The sequence below is a fragment of the Adiantum capillus-veneris genome, chromosome 16, assembly GCF_014529385.1.
Source record: "Adiantum capillus-veneris isolate H3 chromosome 16, ASM1452938v2, whole genome shotgun sequence".
Taxonomy (NCBI): Eukaryota; Viridiplantae; Streptophyta; class Polypodiopsida; order Polypodiales; family Pteridaceae; genus Adiantum; species Adiantum capillus-veneris.
Genome location: NC_140946.1, coordinates 78308029 through 78321301, shown reverse-complemented (window position 1 = coordinate 78321301; position 13273 = coordinate 78308029). Strand labels below are relative to the sequence as shown.

Here is a 13273-nt window from a genome sequence, read left to right as displayed (position 1 = left end):
ATGTTCATATTTGGGCCACTGAACATACGAAAATACTCTAGTAGTGCAAAGGATCGGAGTAAGATGCAAGTGCTCGGATATTATTTGGTAAGAAAGAATCCAAGTCATGAGAACGGCATAAATGGAGAATGCTACATCACTTGGGAGCGATGTAAGTGCAGAAAACACTTTTACCCCCCTAGAAGTGCTTGGTTGGAGCACCACTACTAACTGCAACATGAGGTGACTCTTGAGATCTAGGGACGGACCCCTATTTGTGTCAAGAGGGGGTACAACTAGTTGTAGGGTGGTTCTAACTTTGACCGACAGCAGCAAGGAGCTAGTCTATCCAATCTCATGGGGCTGTGTGTGTGTGTGTGCACGCGTGCGCGCACATGCACGCACAACACACATATAGATATAGGGATTCTAGTTGAAGCATATATTCTATACAAGTAGGCCATCTACAAAATGTAGAGGTGAAGTTGTTATTATGAATCCAACTGTGCAGTGCAATTTGTGCTTGTTTACACATTGAAAAACAGAGCAATTAGAGAGAGAGAGAGAGAGAGAGAGAGAGGGTTTGTAGAACCAATTCACTCAAAGAATTTCCCCGTCGCTCCAAACATATCTGAAGCGCTGTTAATGCCAGCAGTCTTGGATGATGTATACACAAACAACTTGCCAATCCTTTCAGGCAGCAAGTACCTCAATTGAGTGGGCACTTGGGGGTTGCCTTAGGACATTGTGAATGTGGTTATGAGCTGCGATTAAAGCTTAAATGCTGCTAGCCCTCATTGGTTATGGGCTGCTCTTGAATGCTTGGGGGCTGCTCTTTGTATTAGAGCCCCAGGATGAAAAGAATACTATACAATACTATTCACAATGTTTACATGCCCTTAAAGGGGTCTCTATACAGGTAGCTTATTAGCTTCCGCTTTCTCATCTTCCAAATCCAACGCAACGTATGATGGACCTGAGCCCTTCGAATCATGGTATAGAATATAATGTTGCACAGTAAATAGAAGATCGAACACGATGACAATCTGTACCAAGAGCACGATGATTTAAAAGTGTGAGAATATAAATTGAAAAAGAATGAGAGAAGCAAATGCTTTACTTACACTCGACAAAAGTATTTTTCCAAGGTTCCCTGAGAAGTTGTCTAATGATCCTGAAAATAAATCAAACTGAAGGTCTGAGAGTCTGGAAAGATAATCAAACTCTCTGTACTTAAAGAGGAGGCAAATCATGAGACGGCTTCTTCTCTCACTGCAGGTTCTTGCGCACTTTCCTCAAAAACTCCTGGTCTACCCATCAAACCCTAATCTAAAACCAGCCCGTGATTTGAACCAGAAACGGAGAGATCTGTTACTGTCGTATTGAACACTTTTTGAACAGAAGAACAGAAGAGGGTGAAAAACGCGAATTATTGCTACACAGGACGCTAATCGCAGGCTGCAGAGCAAGGCTTCTGCCTCTCAAAAGGTCAGCAGTTGTGGTATGGCATGTGAGCGGTTCTTCAAACCGCAAACAAACTTGGGACAATGAGAGCATTTTAAAAATCTTCTATTTCCAAAGAGAAGCCTAAAAGCGGCACAACTGATGTCTAGCAAATGGAATTCAGCATAATTGTGATTGTCCACACACGGCATAAGGCTCAAATCGATACGTCATTGCCTGTTTGCAAGCCTAGGGGGCATTTACCAAGCCTTATAGAAATTGTAGATGCAACTCACTTCTTTTGGCATCAAGAAAGAAACAAGCTTAAAACATAAAAATTTGACCTTGATCAATCGATTGTACAGCCATTTGGAAGAAATTACCGACCCCTCCTGACATATCAAAGAGGACATTTCCAATACTCCACCCAAATGTGCTTTTCCTTTCATAGTTCAACCACACCTGGAGTGAATTAAGATAACATATGGGACCGGTAGTCTTCCGTTCACAACTCTAGCTTATCCATCTCAAACACACACAAAATGCGAAGCACTTACTTGAGGCATGTACTTGATGAGTGCCAAGACAACTTGAATAAGGCTGTTACAAAACCATTATCCATGTCAGTACCACAAAACCCATGAAAATGTGATTCCAATAGAGTAGTTCAAGACCTACTTAAAGTTTGAAATAAGCCAGAGCCATCTGCCTTGGGGCCAAGCAAGGCCCAGGCATATAGCTGCTACAATCCATGCTCCACCTGAGATTGCTATTGCAGCCTTTGAGACTCCTTGGCTGCCTCTCTGTCAAACGAGGGTTTTTCCTTACTGACAAGTGCCTTAATAACTTCAACCGAAAAGAACAAACACCACAAGATGCACATTGAATGTCAATCGGTACTGCATTCAGAAGTACATGCAAATTCTAGACACATTATTACTTTGCACATTGTTAACTGATTACATGGAACGTTACATTACCCCTTACAAAAACAAGAGCCTAGACACAGCTTTGAGGATAGTAAATGGAGATTATTCATCCAAACCATTTGTCACAAGCCTATTATGATTGTTCGAGACATTTTCAAGACACCCTAAGAAATTCCTCTGGCACCCCAGTCCCCCCTTGCACAAAGTATTTGCAAGCATCCACTGGCCATCAACATCAATACTGGCCACCACAAATACATTTCGGCTCTTTCTTCTCTTGTTTTGGTTAATCATCATCAGCAATTCTGACAATACTTTAATGACGTGAATGATTGTAAGAGCAAAGATGAAAAGTCAGATAGGCCAGCTCAATAGCATGATGTGTGATCCATTATTGATTCTGATGCTTCAAAACAAAGTCCGGAATGAAATCAGTTTGCATCCAGTCAAAAACAAATATGAAGTGCAGAACTCCCTCTTCATAGATGGGATTAATCAGGGTGTTTCCCGGTTCTAATTCGCCCCTGAATTCATGTTCCTCCCAAAAAGGCATTGCTTGGTGATTGAAGAAAGGGTATTGGTCATTTGCAAGAAATGGTAAAAAATCAGCATCTACAACAGCATTGCAAACATGCACCTTGAAGCAGCACCTAGGTCTTCGTAGAGAGAGGTATAGGAGAATGTTGGAAAAAGACATATGTGCAACCAAAAGAGAGCAAACCTAAATGTCGCTGTTTACAATAGTCAAACAAAAAGCTGTCAAGCAGCTCAGTTCGGAGTCAGTAATGTTGCTTGCTCATGCACCTGAACAACCCAAAGATTCATCGCCATTTAGAAAATAGAACTATCATATGTTCAATCATCATTTTATGTAAACAAATTATGTAAGATACCTTTTGTGACGTGCAACTCTATACGGTCACAACATGTAAGTTTAGGTATTATTCAAGGGTAAAATGCGTTTCAGGGCCTCAGGAACTATATTGCAGATGCAATGTATCATCACTCCATCTTCCTGTTTGCTAAGTTGCAGGCAACACAGATCTTTGCTAAGGAGGTGTTTGATATGGAATGGGGGAAAGGCTTCAAGGAAGGTTCCTCATCCCAGTGTTGCTTCTGCACAAGCGTGCTTAAGTGCAAGGATTCCACAACTTTGTCTAGCCATCCATACCCCAAAACCTTAAAGTGTTAGGGACTTCGCCAATTTATGCAAGCCTTAGAGCTAGGCACCCCTTACAGTTCACATGTGGGCTTATGCCAATAGTGTTGTCACAGCTGGGATACTTGACTCCAATTTCCTTCTCACTATCATTTATTAGGAAACACAATGGGCATGTTTGTATTTGTCCCACTGGACATTCAAGTATAAGTATCACAAATGCTCGAAAACCACCCACCGTTCAAGGTAAACACGTAAAAGCTACAACATAGTGTGCAAATACTCTATAAGTGCAAAGGATCAGAACGAGATACATGTGTTTCACTGCTTGGGACATTGAGGTACAACTAACCTCGTAGATTATTATTTGGTAAGCAAGAAGCCAAGTCATGAGGACTGCATGAATGGAGAATGCCACATCACTCGGAGCAACAGGAATTAGCTGTGATTGAGGAAAACACACCAGTTATACCAAGGTAAAAGCATACGTGCAACAAGATGATACAGTACAAACGACAAGCTAAAAACTTGTCTTACCTCAGAGAAGCCATACTTAACATGATATTGGTATTGAATGACAGGGCTGAAGTACATGGAAGCATTGTATATCAGATAACAGGAGTGCTTGGTCGAGTTCAGCAGGATATAATCAAAGTTCAAGCCTACAACACTACGGAACACAAAATAAGCAGGTTAATAGACAAAATCAAGAGATTCAAAAGCAATCAGAAGGCAACTCCAACAACCCCAATCTGGGATCATGGAGAAGATAAGCAGATCTCAAGTCCTAGCGGAAAGAAAATGCCAATCAAGAGATAAAATAAGTCCAAACTCAGGGAAAACCAAACAACCCACATCTGAGAACATGGAAAAATTGAAATGGTGAGAAGAACCCACCTTTTTCTGGTGAAGTTGAGGACGATCTGAGGGTAGAAGCTACAGGACCATGCGGCGAAGGCGAACCAGCCCAATGCTTGGTAGAGCAACTGTAGATAAAGAGAGTTCCACTCTGCCCCAACTGCTCCTGCGGAAAGTTCCCCCATTACGACGTGTTGTCCTCGGATCAGCAAGAATTTGAGGCGTTGCTGGTATGACAAGGGGAGAGACAAGCAGACATGGCATCAGAGGCTGGGGGCCTCATCCTCGTCTTCAGCAGAAGGAAAGTTGAAAAATGCACTGAGCCGAATGATTTGCAAAACTTTAGAGTGAATCTTTTTTTTTTTTCTTTAACTTAATGAATCGATTCTTTGGGAGATTCCTTTTCAGCCCCAATGTCCCCACTTCTCAAAAAGCTCACTTGCTGAGAATCCTAGGCCAGGCTATGGACATTCCTTCGGCATGGGTCACATACACAAGTGCCATGATTATTTCGTAGGGAATGGCTAGATTCAATCACACTCGTGTAGTAAATTACCATTGAATATGCTCCAATGGTAAATATGTACTTGTATTTCGTGTTTAAAAAATTGATTTCAAAACGCATGTATAATTTTTTCGTCCAAACCTTGCCAGAAAGGATAACTAAAAGTCAAAAGAAGTCCGTAACAAATAAAAAATTCACAGGCATAATTTATGATCAATGCATTACGTGCTCTCATGCTTGAGCCCCAAAAAAGAAATTTATAAGCATGAGAGCACGTAACGCATTGATCATAAATTTCTTAATCTATGCCTATAAAATTTATGATTATTGCATTACATGCTCTCATGCTTGAGCTCCAAAAAAAGAAAAAACCATGCATAAGTATGATGGGCAGGTGGCATCGTCCTTACCTAATTATTATTAACCATAGGGAACGTGCCCTTCCTTTGTATACGTGTTTCCTCCTCTAGTGTTGAATGGATACAATATGCTTCTCCTTCGGTGTTGGAAGGGTCATGTTTGCTTCTCTTCCAGGACAAGAGGGTCCTTTATTTTTGGATTTGCAATGCATTTGAAGGAGCTTTTTACCTCCTTATTATTTGGAGGTAATACCTTCAAGTTTTAAGAAATAGTCACATCATGGTCCAACATGCAATCTCAAGTATGCATCATGCATGAAAAGGTTCACTCACTTTTGGTTCTACGCAACCAGTTGTTTTCTTCTTTGCATATGGTCAAAACAAAAAAGAGCTCCTTGTGAAATGTAGGTCGTCCATATAAATTTCTAAGAATATCCGCAAGTATTCTTTGCAGGTGTGCGTCATTAACCTTTGGAATGTGGCAGGTGCATTGGTTAAGTCGAAAGGCATTACTCTATAAGCATAAATTCCCCATTTCGTGGTGAATTCCGTTTTGTATTGGTCTTCTACCGTGATAGCCAATTAGTTGTATCCTGAGAATCCATCTAAAAATGAGTAGGCTTGTTTGCCAGCCACTTGTTTTACCACATGTTCCGTGATTGGTAAGGGACAATTATCCCTTATTGTTGCAGCATTCACTTTTTTGAGATTCGCACGTACATGCAGCTTTCCATTTTTCTTGAGGAAAACCACAATGGGTGACACCCAATCAGTGTGTTCAATCTCATAAACGAATTCTGTCTCCTTGAGCTTATCAAGCTCCTCTTTAATCTCTTTGGAAAATGTGTCATTATAGGTATAGGGATGTTGTCTAGAGGGTTTGGCATCAGGCTTCAAGGGAATTGTGTGTTGACAGATTGATGGATCCACCCCCTTGAGGTCTTTATATGACCATGCAAAAACATCTCTATACTCCTTGAAAAGTTGGATGAGTAGCTCCTCTTCTTCTATTCTCAAATCCATTTCTTTGCCTCGTATCTTAAAGACAATCCCATCACATTTATCTAGTTGCACTCCCTATTTAAATTGAAACACATGCTTTGAGGATGCATGGATTTTCACGATGCTTTCCATGATGCCCTCTTGCCACATTTGTTCAAAACCGCCAAGAGCTTCATGGCCTTGCACAAACCCCTTCAATTGCAATTTTTTACTTTCACCCTCTCTTTGTTTGTCCTTATCACACTTGTCGTAATCGGCAGAAAGGAATATGCTCTGTGTTTTCACTAAGCTCATGTTATCTTCACATTCCATATGGAAGTACCATCTAGTATAACGTTTATTGCATGCTTTAAATCTCCATTGGCCCATGTGTTAGGGCGGAACTAGGCAAAAGTGAGAGGGTAGCCTTGAAGGGGTCAACCACCGTCTTTATAGATGTGAAGGTGTCACTATCAAGTACAGCATTGTCTACGGAGATCACAAGAGGTCTTGCACCTATGAGAGTCGGAGTAAGAGAGCAAACTTCTTTGACCAAACAAGAAGTTTGTTTGCTCTTTTACGTGGTAGCTCTCACCAAACAATGATCGTAGCTTCAAATCCTAATGTCTTCTATTCAAGCTCAGACCATGCAGCTATATTCGTCATCAAGTAGCCATACTCACTCTATCATGGATGCTTGAGAGTCAGTCGTTGCCTGCATCATCGTCTATGTCATCGCCTACATCATCGCTAGAGGGCTCTAGAAGAATCTAGAAGGATCTAGAAGATTCTAGAAGTTCTAAAAGTGTCAAGGAGATTCTAGAAGTTTCTAGAAGCATGGAGAAGATTTCATAAGAATCTAGAAGTTTCTGGAAAGCTCTAGAAAGATGAAGAAGGATCTAGAAGATCAAGAAGAACCTAGAAATTCCTAACCTCTTCAAGTAACCTCCTCAAGCACTAGTATAAATAGGGGTCTTGGGCCACAAGCCCCTCAATCTTGCCAACACCATTTGTGAGCCTCCTATGAGGAAATCCCTCTTCTAGTTCTTATGTTCAAGTCTTGTCCTTGCAATCAAGACTTCTCTTGTACTCAAGTCATGTAATCCAAGTCTTGTATCTAACTCTCTTAATAAAGTACTAAGTCTTGTAATCAATATTAAACTTATCATCAAATCCAAGTTCTTGTACATTGTGAGCACCTCCTCTTGCTCTCTTCTAGCTCTATACGCGCTCATAACAGTTTGGCAAGACTACCATCTCTTAATCTTCTCAAGCCATCATGGAGCCGACGATGGAAGATGTCATCAACGCATTGCAAAGCATCCAAGCTCAGTTACAAGAACTTCGCGAGAGTAACGCTCAACTTCAAGCAAGGCAAGCCCTAATCTTGGGACCAGCGTTGCAAAATCTTCAACGTCAAATTCAAGAGCTTCAAGAGACAAGCACACATCAAGGACAAGCTGCAAGATCTAGCTATTCTCAACAACATAAGAAGGAGCCGAAGGTTAGCATGCCCGAAAAATTTGATGGGACTAGATCAAAGTTTAGAGGTTTTCTCCAACAAGTGCGTCTCTTCATTCAAATGCAACGAGAGCGTTATCCAGATGATGCCTCTCAAGTAGGCCTTATTGTGACCCTCCTCTCGGGTACAGCTCTCTCTTGGTTTGCTCCCTTACTTGAAAAAGAATCTCCTCTTCTTCATGACCTTGAAGCTTTTGTGCGGGAGTTCTCTACAACCTTTGGGGATACTGATAGAGCAAGGGTTGCTAAAACCAAACTTAAAAATCTCCGCCAAGTATGAAGACCTGCATCCGTCTATGCATCCGAATTTCAACAGCTCACTTGTGATCTGACTTGGCATGAGGAATATTTCATTAGCCAATTTCGATGGGGATTAAAGGATGACGTAAAAGATCTTTTATTGACTATGCCAAAGGTTCACACACTAAGCGAGTTCATCTCTCAAGAAATAGAATGTGATAATCGACTATTTGAGAGGAGACAAGAGAGGCGTCTTGGGGCACCATTGCGACCCCAAACAGAAGTGACACATAATGGCTACACACCTCAACAGGGCCATGAATTAAGCATTGAGCCCATGCAAATTGATTCAGCACGGTTTCAATCTCTCTCAGCCCAGGAGAAGCAAAGACGACGCATTAATGGCTTATGTATGTATTGCGGAGAGCAGGGGCACATAGTTCAACATTGTCCAAGGAAGAGAAGGATGAAGGTTCATGAGCAAAAACAGGTCTCTTTCTTCCCGTTGATTCCACTTCAAGTTTTATGCTACCAGTCAAGATCCATATGCCGGGTAGGCACATGGATTGTGAAGCATTACTAGATTCAAGCGCAACAGCGTGCTTCATGGATACAGAATTTGCAAAAGAACAAGGCATACCACTTATGGAGAAGTCTAATCCAGCAACTGTAGAAGTAATTGATGGTTGTCCCCTCGCTTCAAGGGATGTCACACATATGAAACTCGCCCCATAGAAGTAACATTGCAGGAGCATGTTTCAAGGATAGCGTTCAATATTATACAAAGCCCGAGCAGTCCAATTGTTATTGGGCTACCATGGCTTGAATGACATAATCATGACATCGATTAGAGGGCTCAGAGAATTGAACCACAAAAAGTCCAAAAGAAGAAGGGAAGGCATAATAGGCCTATATATATTGGAGCCAAGGTCTTCATGCGTGCAGCCAAAAAGTATCCAACTTTTCTGATATTTGAAACACCAACCGACACGTCGACAACAAAAATCATGGAGGCATTTCCACGTCAATATCAAGATTACAATGATGTTTTTGAGAAGAAGAATGCAGACCTCTTACCGGAGCATGGACCCTATGATTGTGCTATAGAGCTTCAGGAGGGAACCCAACCCCCTTTTGGCCCAATATACAAGCTATCTCAAGATGAATTGGTAGAATTACAAAAAAATATTGATGAGAATCTTGCTAAGGGGTTCATACGGCATTCAAAGTCCCCAGCAGGAGCTCCAATACTTTTTGTAAAAAAGAAGGACGGAACTCTCCGGATGTGCGTGGATTATAGGGGCCTAAACAAGATCATCGTCAAGAATCGCTATCCCCTTCCCTTGATCCGAGAGCTTCTTGAGCGCCTTGGCAAGGCAAGAATATTTACAAAAATAGATCTTCGTGGTGCTTACAACCTAGTTAGAATCAAAGAAGGTGATGAATGGAAGACAGCCTTTCGGACAAGGTATGGCCACTTTGAATATACTGTCATGCAATTTGGTCTCACAAATGCCCCATTTGTTTTTCAACATTTAATGAACGATATCTTTCGGGAGTATTTGGATTATTTTGTGGTAATATATTTAAATGATATCTTGATATTTTCCAAGGATCAAGAAGAGCATGAGCACCATGTACGATTAGTGCTTGAAAATCATGCATCAGGGTTATATGCAAAGTTGGAGAAGTGCTCTTTTCATCAATCTAAGGTGGAAATTTTTCTTTATGTAATTTCTGAAAAGGGAATCTCCATGGATCCAAAGAAGGTTCAAACCATCCTTGATTGGGAGACACCCACCTCTGTAAGAGATGTTAAATGTTTCCTCGGATTTGGAAATTTTTATCGTATCTTTATACAATGATACTCCAAGGTGGTTACAACACTCACAAGGTTGACACGCCATAATAAGTTTGTCTGGGACTCAGAGGCCGCGAAAGTTCAGACTCTCAAGCAAGCTTTCACGACCGCACCCATTCTAATTCATGTAGATCCTACAAATCCTTTCATCCTAGAAACAGACACTTCAGATTTTACCCTTGGCGCTATTCTATCCCAAGTAGGAGATGATGGTCGAGTACATCCAGTGGCTTTTCATTCCCGCAAGTTCTCAGCTGTAGAAATCAATTATGAAATCCATGACAAAGAGCTCTTAGCAATCATCGACTCCTTCGACACTTGGCGTCACCTACTTGAAGGAGATCCTCATAAGATCACTATCTATACAGATCACAAGAATTTGGAATACTTCATGACATCCCGCATCTTGAATTTTCGCAAAGCCAGGTGGAGTGGTATCCTATCAAGTTTTGATTTTCTTATCTCTGATAGACCTGGTCGTCAACAAGCTAAGCCAGATGCCTTATCAAGAAGATCCTACCTTGCACCTAGAGAAGGCGACGCAGCATTTGATCAACAAGAGTCAGTGATTTTGAAACCTGAGCAGCTTAAGCTAAATGCCACCATGAGCCAAGCTCCTGAAGATTCTACTTTTCTTTCTAAGGTGAAGACGCAAATTGCCAAAGACCCACTTGCTCAGAATATTAGACAGCAACTACAAGGACAAGAGGTTAATGAGGACTTTCAAGAAATTGATGGACTAATTTACTATAAGGGTCTTCTCTATATTCAACCAGGATCAACACGCTTGGAGGTACTTCAACAATAGCATGATCTTCCATCAGCAGGGAATTTTGGGGTTAACAAGACAATTGAGCTTCTCTCCCGTGATTTTTGTTGGCCTCAAATGTGGAAGCTTGTCAAGGAGTATGTAGGCACTTGTGACACGTGCAATAGATCAAAGGCCCCTCGTCATCGTCCTCATGGGTTACTCCATCCCTTGTCCATTCCAACCAAACCATGGTCATCCATTGTTACAAAATTGACATTTTATTATTTATTGCAGCTGACAGGTGGAAAAGACTAGACCCAGCTTGGCCTATCCGAATGGATTTGTATAGGATGTACATTTTATTATTCAAGTGCTCTTTTATGAGCTTTGGCAATTTATGACCGGCCGGCCAGTTTGTACTCACAATTGACCATTTAAGAAATCTATTAAACAAATACGTGCAAGAGGGAAATGGTCACTCTTGCACGGGGGGAGATTGCACCCAGTGTCTGTGTTCTTCTTCTCACCTCTCCTCTCTTCTCTCTCGTCGTGCCGGCGTAGCAATCCGCTCTAGGAGGTGCGCCTGCACATGCTTTCTCGTTATATCACGCTCTCGCTCTCTCTCTGTTTGAGTACGGTTTGATTATATGCTCACAGGCTTTGTCAGGTATGCATATTTGCGGTGTTTTGTTGTTTCTATCATGCTATTTCGAGGTATTTTGCAGGGACGCTACGTCTTCCGCTTGTAGCAGTGGTATCAGAGCACAAGGAGATGGTCTTGCATACTGTGGAGAACATCATTTATTAAAGCTAAGTGTTGCAGCGTTTATTTTTTCCTTCTCTAATGTTATGTCTTAACTTTGAAATTAAATGCTCATGCTTGATTTGTATATGTTTGAATACCAACTCATAGATAGATATAACTAATTAATAGAGAGATTAAACGCCTTATAAAGAGTGAATGATATCTTAATTATTAGGATCCATTTGTGTGCAATTGATTGCATTGCGAGTAATGTATACATGAATGGTCATGCTCGGACTGAACAAAGGGAGAGTTTGGTACGAATGAGAAGATAGTATAGGAGAAGAAGAAGCAGAAGAAGAAAGTAGGAATAGATATGTCACTCGACGGTTGTTTACCATAATTCGATGAAAGCATGAAGAAGAAAAAGAAGGAAAGGGATCACATTAGCACGACAGTCGGAACCACCTCCAAGAGGTTTTCTTTTATAAAATATAATTAATTAATTAAAAACAATAAAATTACAATACAATCTAACAGCAAGGCATCCAATGCTGGCACTCATCATCGTGCAAGCAAAGCTCAGCAATGTAGGCAGCTTGTGGGAACACCAGCAACTAAATGTCGTTGACACACCTGGCGGACGTGGTGCAAGCTTTTTGGTGGAGGTTGTATCTTCTGCCTTTGCGGGAGAACGGCTTCTTGAGCACCATTGGCTTGTAAATACAGCTCTTGATAAGGAGATGCAACGTATACATGCCCTTTCACTTACAAAAACCTTAACGCCACAGCAATGGCAAGAAGAATCTGCGCAAAGACGGAAAGCTCTAAGGGGTCAACTGGCTGCGCCGCCTCTCGCATGCATTTTCTGCCTACCACCGGCTCAACCACCAGTGTTGGGTCCTCTCTCTCCCCTGAGTCTCCCTTGGTCCCGCCTCTTCAGCCGCCATGCAGCCCTCCTCAACTTTGCGGCAATCATTTTCTCTCAGCCAACTATTACCACACACTCGCACACCTACCATCTCACTCTCAGTCTGCAAGACTTGCATGCATTTTCGCCTCAGCATGACCACCAATAGCAACGCTGGACCTTCCTAGCCACACCTAATCAGGGTGCATGCAACCCTATAAATTCTTTCTCACTACGCCGCCATGCGGTCCTGATTACCACCTCACGTTTCTCTCTCTTCACCAGTCGTGAAATAGCCTACCAGCTACACACACACACCCACAAAAGGGCATACAGGCGGCTACCTGACTTACAATAGAACGCATGCTAAGCAGCTAGAAAAATGGAGGGGTGTGGTTTCCTGGTCTGCATGGCGTCACCCACCCACCAACCAGTGGCGCACACTCACTCGACATGTAGCCAGCTCGCAACCGGTTGTTCCCAACTACCTGCAGATGACGCGGCTGACCTCACATCAATGACCTTGATATTGCGCCTACATGCAATAAGGAACGGACCTCGACAGTTGCAAGTAGGTCTCCTTTGCCTACACCATGCGTGCACGCATCGTTAACATATGCTCTGTGTACCATCCTCCGCTCAACATCCACCACTGGCCAGTAATGGTTTGCTGCTACCCCTTGCATGGCGCGATGGCAACCACTATAGAAAAAGGAAAAAAAAAGGAGCGGTTGCCATTGACACCTACCAAAGTGTCATCTCTCTCTCTCCCTCCTCTCTTGTCTGTAGCCCACACCGTGCAGAGGGCGGTTGCCCACTCTATCAGCCCTCTCTCTCGTGTTGTGGCAAACAACCCTCTCTGGATCCCTCCTCACCCTTATGCTACCCTATATCCTGATCGTGCTCTCCGTGCATGCTTTGCCTGTGCCCTCGAGACTCCTCCTTCATCCTGCGCTTCATTGACACCATGGAGGTCATATGCGCATTCGTTGCAGCGTTGACGCCCTAGAAGAAACAGGGGAAAAGCTCACA

General features: G+C 42.3%; 1 protein-coding gene across 1 annotated transcript; it reads right to left on the bottom strand.

The window, feature by feature from the left end:
* Positions 1-561: 561 nt before the first annotated feature.
* Positions 562-4709, bottom strand: LOC147439323 (cystinosin homolog). The gene is made up of 8 exons (XM_086485185.1): positions 4408-4709; positions 4048-4180; positions 3863-3952; positions 2101-2225; positions 1980-2022; positions 1767-1884; positions 1104-1153; positions 562-1025 (listed from the first exon to the last, which is right to left on the bottom strand). Exons 1-8 carry the CDS (start codon positions 4551-4553, stop codon positions 891-893), a joined length of 840 nt encoding a protein of 279 aa, XP_086341311.1. The 5' UTR covers positions 4554-4709; the 3' UTR covers positions 562-890.
* Positions 4710-13273: the final 8564 nt, after the last annotated feature.

Coding starts and splice junctions, on each gene's coding strand:
- LOC147439323 (XM_086485185.1), bottom strand. CDS start 4,553: ATGGGGGAACTTTCCGCAGGAGCAGTTGGGGCAGAGTGGAACTCTCTT. Junction 2,226..3,862: donor ACCAAATAATAATCTACGAG/GTTAGTTGTACC, acceptor CTCGTTTGACAG/AGAGGCAGCCAAGGAGTCTC. Junction 1,154..1,766: donor TGTACAATCGATTGATCAAG/GTCAAATTTTTA, acceptor ATTTATTTTCAG/GATCATTAGACAACTTCTCA.